Raw genomic sequence first — 9,795 nt, forward strand, 5'->3', positions numbered from 1 at the left:
TTGTAGGTAATTCCTCAAGTTCTAAGATCTCTGCTCATTTAAGCTACGGTATACATCAAGATCTCCATTCGATATACACCTAACATCCTAATACGGCGTCTAATAAAAACTTCCACTCATACAGAGTCCTCCTCAAGACACTCTCCAGTCTGGTGGTCTCCACCCTACTAATTACTATACCGCTCAAAGCAACGCGAGCCTCGAGGACCCCCGTTTGAAAGCTCGCCAGTCTTCTTCGTCCCCGTTTGAGTTTCCTAGTCTATTTCGAGGCGAACTCCGCGTTGGTCGAAGGGAACTATTTTTCCCGTGGAAAATATACCAGCGACATTTAATTTCAGCGCGGCGTGCAGAGGGCTTCAAGAGTCGCTGCTCATCGAAGCCACCAGGGAAACCGACCAACTCTCGTCGTTTTTCGCAAAGTCGTGGCTCGTTACGCGCGCCGCGAGATTAACGTCGCGTAATTAAATGGCGCCGCGCTAGCGCTAATCCGGGTTAGACCTAGGGATGGGATCCGGCGCGGAGGCAAACTATGCTCAGCTGCGAACATTAGAAATTTCGAGGGTAAATATGTCGAAGGAGTTAGCTTGCTGCGTTATTGGATCACGTGGAGTGGTCCTATGTAGTCAAAATTGAACTAGATCGATAAGTGTATTAGGTACATCAATAAATGACCTAGTTAGGATCGAGCATTATTCGAATAAAATATTAGGTTGTTCCAAAAGTTTCTTTCGCTTTATTAATAAGTAATACATGCACAATAGTTTATGTTTTATGTCACATTACTGAATCGTGCACGATTCATTTTGCTCCATTACTGTTACAACATGAATATCTATGAAATTAGATTGTCTATTTATATAAACACGACCACATAAAATAATTGAGTTCAACTCGCGAAAGAAACTTTCGGGACAACCTAATATTAACCTCTCGGGGAACGAATTTTAAATGGATTTTATTTTTCCTCTAATTTTTTTATCTGTAAATCGGTGACATAAATATCCAGTCTCGTTTTAATATGGTATATTTTTTCATTGTTAGAGGTAGTATATGGGAAAACGTATACATGTTTGTCAATATCCCTAGAGAGTTAAATTTAAATGAATAAATTACTCATGTAAAGGGTTTCTTTTGAATTTATACTGTACCATTTTAATATGGTATATGTTTTAATTCTAAAAGTAACGATAATTTTGATATGAAAAGAAACGTGCCGATGCGTATCAAAATTCCACAAGAGGTTAAATTAAAATAAATAAATTGTTTAGGGAATGTTTCACTTGCATTTGATCGTGCTCGCGAATTGCTCGATGCCATCGCTATTTCATCACGGAGTTCATTCGCGCACGTCGACTTTACGAGGTCGTGTGCTCTCGTTCGTCCCGAAAGTGCGATTTTTTAGACTTTGAAATTTTCTCTCAGACAGAATTTAAACAAAAAAGAGAGAGAGAGAGAGGGAGAGAGCAGAGCTCAAAGAGCGATTTAAAAGGGAAACGCAATCGCAAAGGGCTCCAGCAGTCGTTTTGTCTCGAATTGACCGCGAGGCTTTTAGTATTCCCGGAAGAATGTACAGGATGTTTCAGAATTGTGGCTATTAAAGGGATTCAACTAGAGCACTCGTGAATAGATAGAAAAAGAATTCGTGATCTTTTTGGTGCGAATATTATGAATCGACCAGTCGAAAATGAAGAAAGAGACTTTCTATCGAAAAGGTTTGTATTTTTGGAATTCCAGGAATATTGAAACACCCAGTATCGATTGCTCGTGAATGTATGTGCAATACAGAGATATGTCTGCCCTGGACATTGTACCAAATTGTCCTTCGTTTATAATTAGCGTACCGTCAATTATTGATTACGACTGTTCGATAACTATAAATACAAAACGCCCCGAATGTTGCATTCGCGATGGCAGGCATATGGAAAAATCGTATCGTATGAAAACAGCAATCCTGTTGCTTCTTAATCCTATATCCAGAAACTATATACATTTTCCAGAAATACTTTTTTCTAAAACTATTACCATGAATTTCCTATCCGAATCGCCGCTAAATTTCAAGCAATTTAGAAAAAGAACTCGCGGGAAAACCGTTAACACGTTGACTGCCAGATAAATATTCTTGAAAATTTCTGCTACAATTAAATATTATTTAGAATATTGGAAACTATATAATCGAACGTTTATCGTGGTATTTATTTTTGTAACTTCATCAAAATTCACGAATTTCATTCGAATTCATTTCCTTTCATGCTTGACTTTCAAAATGAATTTTTTTACTTCTTCAGTGAAACGCACTGTCACCCATATATAGATGACGTGGCGATCAACGTGTTAAAAAGGATCTCGTCATTATTCGCGCCAGCTTGGAAATTAATAATCTTTTTCTACCATTTTCTAATTATTTATCAAACACGGCGCTTACGCTAATTACGTGCTAATTGAACGTTCCGTTCTCACGGAATATTAGAAATTGACTTTGCTTCGGTTTCTGTCGATTCACCTCGTACTGTTAATATCGCGAACGAGGTCACGTGATTTCACGTTATTATTCGCGAAGAGAAATGTCGCCCTCTGGCAGAGGGTGGGGCGGGGAAGAACGGGTAAATCCAACGTTCGAGTTGTCGTAAGAAAACGGTCCCAATTAGAGCTGTAAACCCGCGTCTGAATTATTCATGGACTCGTCTCACTGTTAGGCTAATAACAATGTATTTGGTTCGCCTCGAAAATAAATAAAGAGGTTCTTGCAACGAACGTCCACTTTATACGCGACCACTGGACTGCGGATTATACAGGGTGTTCCAAAAATGTTAGAGATCCTTGAAAGATGTTTCGGAGAGATTTCGGGGGGTGATCTGAAACAACTTTTTCCTTAGCAAAAACGTTGTCCGAGGCTTCGTTGAGGAGATATTAACGGTAAAACCCCGACCAATCAGAGCGCGAGTATGGCGAAGTGGGTGGCCCGCAGTGGCGTAGGCTACTCGCGCTCTGATTGGTCGGGGTTTTCTGTTAATATCTCCCTAACAAAGCCTCGGATAACATTTTTTTCTAAGGAAAAAATTGTTTCAAATCACTCCCTGAACCACCGCTTTCAAGGACCTCCATTTTTGGGACACCCTGTATATATCTATGACATATAATAATATAGAAAACATATGTAAAATGTACAGAATGAATGTCGAATGTATTCCATAATTATTATTATAATAATATTATTATTTCATTTTGCATAAGAGCACGTACCTATTGGTTATGTTCAACATCTATTTATTATATGAATTTATATCATACGTAAAATATATATCATTTACGTTTAAACATATTCTACAGTTATCATAATAATATTGTTATTCCATTTTGCAAGAGAGCCATAACCTTTCTGTGTTTACTACATTACTGTATATTATAAATGTACAAAATTCGTCTAATAATTTCCTACGACTTTTCTTTCAAATAAAATTTGAATTAGAAAATGATCGAATAATTTAGTCGACTACTTCCACCCCCGCTTGTAGAGGGGGTTGAGATCCACTTCTATCGAGATGCTCCCTGCTCGCGTGTTGCCGATAGAAGAGGAAATTATATCTCGCACGGGGAGGGGAGGATCACTATAGTCTAGCACACTTGCACGCACCGTTAATGGCAATCAACGGTTGTTAATTGCTCGATGCTAATTAGTCGGGACGCCACGGCCCCTGGTAATGGAGCACGCTTTAATAATTCCTTTAATGAATTCGAGACACCGCGGTCTTTTCCGCGCGATGGAGCCAACGAACCACCGTTCCACGATGCTAGTGGTCGCTGTGCAGTGGATGCAAACAAAATTAGCCGCGGTCTGCATGAATTTCCACAGTTTAGCGACTGGGAGTCGGATGGCGTCGAGCGTCGACAGTCCGCGCACTGTGGCGGGCGCGAGCGCGATCAATTGGCCGCTCAAGGTCATCGACGAGTTACCCCCACTACGGTTGTATCGATAATAGAACGAACTTCGATCGATCTAGCGACGTAACGAGAACGAAATTTCGCGTGTTTACGGTAAAACCTATTTCTTCGAGTCGAGGGGACGAGATTTATAGCAGGCAGTTCGTGGGAACGCGATTCACGCTCGGGGGATCCTCCCCCTTCCTTCCGCGCATATATTACGTTGCAGTGAAATCGTTTCAGAAGGGTTCTCCGGATCAAAAATTTCCATAGCGAAGCCGGAAGCTGTTCGCGTAGCTCCGAAGCATGCATCGCGAACTCGAAACGACCGTGCACCCGGAAGTTATCACGAATTAGGGCAGACATTGTTGCAAGGCATAGAAAAGTAACCGCAAAGTTACGATTTTGTTTCCCAGATATAACAACACGCTGGGTAATGGCGGTCAACGTTTCCATTAACTTTCTTTTGTGAAACGCAAGCTGGAAAAAGTTGAAACTGGTGCATGCGCACCTTTTTTTTTCACGAAGGAATTGATTTTAAAAAGGAATTAATTTTAAAATGCATAGGTAACGGTTCTTGACTAACGAGAGGAGCGTTTAAGTATGCGGATGTTTGTGCAAATTTAGATTTTCAGAGATATCAGAAAAGAATTGGAAGTTAGATGAAAATATATCTCATAATATCCATGTACTATTGTTAATAATATACGCGTATATTAATTATACATGCATAATTGCAGAGCTATGAGAGATTTAGGCCTGTAGAAATTCTTAGAATTATAAAGCTTCGTTCTGTAAAGATTTCGAGCGAAATAACGCGGTACGGCGGGAACCTACGGTGACCTTGAGTGGCCAATTAATCTCGACTCGACGGGTCAAGCGCGCGCTCCATAAAACTTCAAGCCCCAATATCAGGGAAACGAAACCTCGTACGAAAAAAATTCATTTCACAATTTCGACTTAATTTTATCTCCCAATTACAAACATCTATTTTTCACGCGCGAGTTTAGGCTCGTAGAGACTTTGTACTCGGAATTATACAGGGCGTCACTAAACTCGCGTAGCAGCCGGAAATGGGAGGTAGGTGAGACGATTCTGAACAACAATTTCCTTTGAAAAATGTCGGTGGAGCTTCGTTTTTGAATTATTAACGAAAAACACCGACCAATCACAGCGCCCGATTAGCGCGCGCTCAGCTGGCTGCGCAGCGACCTGGCGCAACCAGTCGATCCTGGTTCGAGCTTATGCTCTCGCGGCTGAGCGCGCGCTAATCGGGCGCTGTGATTGATCGACGGGTTTTCGTTAATAATTCAAAAATGAAGCCCCATCTGACATTTTTGCAAAGAAAATTGTTGTTCAGAATCGTTTCAGCTACCTCCCATTTCCGGCTCCTACGCGAGTTTTGGGACACCCTGTATACCTTCGAGGCTCTATTCGACCAATATCGCATAAACAATCTGATAGATACCGGTTAATGAAGTTCGTGGGCGTGGAGTATCCCAATTGGAGCCGCGACCTGATGACTTTCTCCTGCACGGTGACCATCCTCGAGCTCCTGGAACTCTGGTGCACCCTGGTGGTCCTGATCACTTGATAACAGTGATGCCTCGATTGGCCGGACACCCTGTCGTTCCTTGGCTCGATCATCGTGAATATTATTTCCTTTCACTGATCGCTAGCGAATCGATCACTATCACCGGACGTGGTCTCACTGTTTTCACTCGCGGTTCCGCGGTTCATTTTCACGGGCGACGTGTAAGTCTAGGTTCGTATCTCGTTCCAGCTTTATCACAGTACTCTTTGGTTTGTCGAGCGACGTCGGACGCGTCTTACTATCCGAGGTACATCTCGGTACCCAATAGACCTTTAACGTGGAGAGGTGAAGACTGTTATGTTTCGCGTACGACCCTTTCGATCGCTGAGGACCAGGTAGAGGGGGAATTTGGTGGGAGAGTCGTGTGGTAAACATAAGAAAGAAGGATACAGGATTTATGACGTCACATTGATTCGACTCGTGCCTTCGCTGGTGACACGTGGTGGGCGACTGACGCGTGCGGCAAACGCACATGGGCGTGTTATGGACAGAGTTTGCGCATAACTCCTGGAGGCCCATTCCGATGGGGGTGGGGGGTAGGGGAAGGGCCACAGCACCGAAAGGATCGCAGCACCGAAAGGGCTCAAAAATTATTTTCTCCGAAAATGGAGAAGCTTTGAAATGTCCAGCAATTTTTTGTATAGTTCATTTTAAACTCCTATTTATTAGGCGTGGAAATTAATTCCGTATCTTTACACTCGCATAATTATTTATAGATCTAGTTTTAAGCGGAAATATTTACTGGTCATAGATTGCTTCGAAATTTGGTACGGCAACTGTATGTGCTCTCTTTGAACGGATTACTGAGGCAAGAATGAAAAGTTGCACGGTTTTTATTTATAAATAAGTGGTAAGTTTAGAGAGGTACAGAATTAATCTCCACGTCTAGTCTAATTTATTATAGAACGTCTTTGACAATGAGGTCCGCTGATTAAATGGAAACTTAATTTAACGCTCGCGAATCGACCGTGAAGAAAGTGGAGCGATTTAATTTTTAACGAAGTACTAGTTGCCCGATTATGATCGACGTTTTATTTACGCTTGGACGTTTTTCCAGCTGGATCGCTCGACATTTTGATACGGACAACCGATACGGGGACGTTTTCACTCGTTCCTCTTTTCCGGTTAATTGACAACCGATGGCAACTTTCTAACGACACGACGTTTAATATGCAACAGCACGAACCGAGCCAAATACGAAAGAGAGGGCGGAGGGGGTTTGAACTGCAGGAAACGAAACTTTTATTATTGCTTCACTATTGCTCGTTTAAGTACCCGTTATACATATATTATTATTCAATGGAAGGGAGACAATGGTCGACGCAAGTTTCAAACAACGCTTCTTAAACATTGTCTCCAAAGTTGTTATTCGTTATTTTTATTCGTAACTTAATCTTCTTTTCTCTTCTTTAAATTATATCAAACCTTTAGTGTAGATTAAAATCACTCAGAAAACTTGTATAAATTTGGGAATATTTTAACTCCGGGATAAATGTTAAATAGAAATCGCAGAGTGGAATTAAAATACATTTTACAGCTCGTAGATTTTTAGTACAAGAGAATTGAATTAAAAATGAAATTAAAATACATTTTAGAGCTCGTAGATTTTTAGTACCAGCGTACGAAAATCGAATTAGCGATGGAATTAAAATACGTTCTAAAGCTCGTGGATTTTTAATGCCAGCGTAAGAAAATCTTGTAATTGCGTTACACGAATATAATTATAATGATCGATGTTCCGGGTCCATTGTTCGGTAATAGGTTCCAACAATGCGTTATTGCGTCACATCGAAACAATTTACTAGAACAGGATTCCCTGTAATTAATTGTATTTTGCAAACCGCGTGCAACGTGCGAATTAAAGTCCCTTTTATCTCGCGAACACTGCCAGGCCGCAGTGAAAACATTTCCGCGCGTAATTAGCCCGCGGTCATGATACTTAATTACATTCGGCACTTTGATAATTACGATCACTTTGTTGTTGGCCCGCGTGTTTCCTATTAAAGTCATAATTATCGTCGCGAATGTCCATTTATTTTTTCTATTCAAACCTCGACAGCGACGATCAAACTGTAGATTTTATGCATTTACAATCGAATTATACATCAAAGTTTACGTTAAGTGTATGTAACTTTTCGTTATATTTAGTTACCTTAAATTAAATCATTCAGTTTAACTAAATATAAAATAACTAATTTAATTTGGCTAAAGTTGTTTACGCTTATGCCATGACAAAGAATAAATAAATCGTAAAAAAAAAATATCGTTTGAGGTAATTAGTTTACGGTCGTGTAACTGGAACGTGTCAATGGATACCGTTTGTTCCTGTTAAGCATGGCTGTATCGAGGACTCACGTACGAAAAAGCTTTGGAATAACGATGAGTAGGTGATCCCTCGCCACCGAGAATTCACGCGGGTTTCGAGCATTTTACAATCGTTAAAAATAGCTTGAACCAATTTCGAGTAACGCTACGTCTCGGTACTCATTGCTTCGTGCATGAATTGGTATCAATCTGCAATTTCGTAATCACGTGGACGAAGTTAGAGGTAAATTTAAATATAGAAAAATGGCAATTTCTGTTTAATTCGAAGGCTTTAATTTATATTTTGAATTGAGACTTTTCTCTTCCCCCTCTCTCCATTTAAATATCACAAGTCTATTTGTTTTTCGATCAACGAAGGAAGTAACTTCCGCGATCGCCGATGGAGATATAAATAATTCTCTGTGAAATTATCGCGGGAAGAAAATCGAAAATTAGTTCTGAAGAAATTGTAACCAAGGGGTAGATAATTTCTAGGAACAAACTGCATCCATAGTTCTGCTTCGAAATCGATGGAAAAGTAAAAGAGATGTAATTTTAATGCACTTCGTATAGCAACAATGTTTCGACATTTTTGGTTCCAGTTGAGCAAGATTCGATAAGTCGTTAAAGCGGTGAGCTGGGATGACCCCATTAAAGAACACTGACTCTTCAATTTTTCTTTATAACAATTCCTCATTTACAATATTTACTTCGTCAGACCAACTGTGGCGTCACGTCGTTCGCAACCCATAAATCGTAATAATTAGATCGCGGATTTTTACGCATTCATAGGAAATTTGAATGTATACCAAAGAGCGAAATGTATACACTACGTGTAATAATATAGAATATAAAAATTTCCATAGTAAACGGAATTGGTATTAATTTCAAATTTTTCTAGGTACATTTGCAAAGATTTTACTTTGATTTGAATGTATACCAAAGAGCAAAATGTATACACTACGTGTAATAATATAGAATATAAAGATTTCCATAGTAAACGGAATTGCTATTAATTTCAAATTTTTCTAGGTACATTTGCAAAGATTTTACTTTGATTTGAATGTATACCAAAGAGCAAAATGTATACACTACGTGTAATGATATAGAATATAAAGATTTCCATAGTAAACGGAATTGCTATTAATTTCAAATTTTTCTAGGTACATTTGCAAAGATTTTACTTCGCGTAATTTGGTATTAATTAATTCACTTCGCACTAGTTAAATGCTTCCTGCACTCCGCACTGTCCGCCCCGTCGAAATAAACAAAGAAACGAATATGCTATCGCGACGAACGAAGATATCGAGACGAAATAGCTTATTTCTGCGTTTAAACGAAGGAACCGATATCTCGCGTGCACGTCGCTTGATAAGGCCTATCGAAGCGTAGAACACGGCATCCATCGCGGTTAAGAAGGAAACAGCGAGGGGAATACCTCGACGTATCGCCGCACACGTTGATTCGCTAGCGTCAAGCACGGTACTGTTTGCCGTTAGCTTCGATACCATAATGGAACTGTCAAAGTCAAACGAAAGGTGGAGCAGAGGCCTCCCACCGGTGACTTCGACGCGTGTGCAGCGAGGTGCTCTCCTGCCAGCGTTCCGCCGCTCGAGAATAGAGGTCAATTTACACAGGAGTTACGACGTTCGTCGCAGAGAAATTGAGCTTTGAATTTTTTACCTGGCGAACCTCGATCGGGGACAATGTTTTCGTTGGGAATTATTTGGGAATAAGCAATTTAAGGTAATTGTTCAGAGATAGTCACATTCGAAAGTGCAAATGGTAACCTTTCAATTTACGTTCGGTTCCAGATTTCAATGAATTATATCTCAGTAACGGTCAATCGTTATTTTTTTGTTTGTAATGGTTCTTGATTTAAATCGAGAAAATTCACGTGAAAATCTGAATGTTAAATAAGGGTCTGTGTTAAAATTGCAAAATTTTGATTTCGTTTTTTATCAAATTGGGATGGTCAG

At 40.0% G+C, this 9,795-nt stretch overlaps 1 protein-coding gene across 13 annotated transcripts in view; it reads right to left on the reverse strand.

The window, feature by feature from the left end:
- LOC128880037 (IQ motif and SEC7 domain-containing protein 2) overlaps positions 1 to 9,795 on the reverse strand; it is a 75,852-nt gene that overhangs the window by 23,649 nt on the left and 42,408 nt on the right. For 9 of the 13 annotated variants that reach the window (XM_054129680.1, XM_054129677.1, XM_054129679.1 and 6 more), the window contains one exon: positions 5,387 to 5,782. The exons of the other annotated variants lie outside the window; for them this stretch is intronic. In XM_054129680.1, the coding sequence (XP_053985655.1) occupies positions 5,387 to 5,565 (179 nt within the window). In that variant the 5' untranslated portion in view covers positions 5,566 to 5,782. The remainder of the gene's footprint in view (positions 1 to 5,386; positions 5,783 to 9,795) is intronic. 13 annotated transcript variants of the gene reach the window in all.

Source organism: Hylaeus volcanicus, chromosome 7, assembly GCF_026283585.1.
Source record: "Hylaeus volcanicus isolate JK05 chromosome 7, UHH_iyHylVolc1.0_haploid, whole genome shotgun sequence".
Classification (NCBI taxonomy): domain Eukaryota; kingdom Metazoa; phylum Arthropoda; class Insecta; order Hymenoptera; family Colletidae; genus Hylaeus; species Hylaeus volcanicus.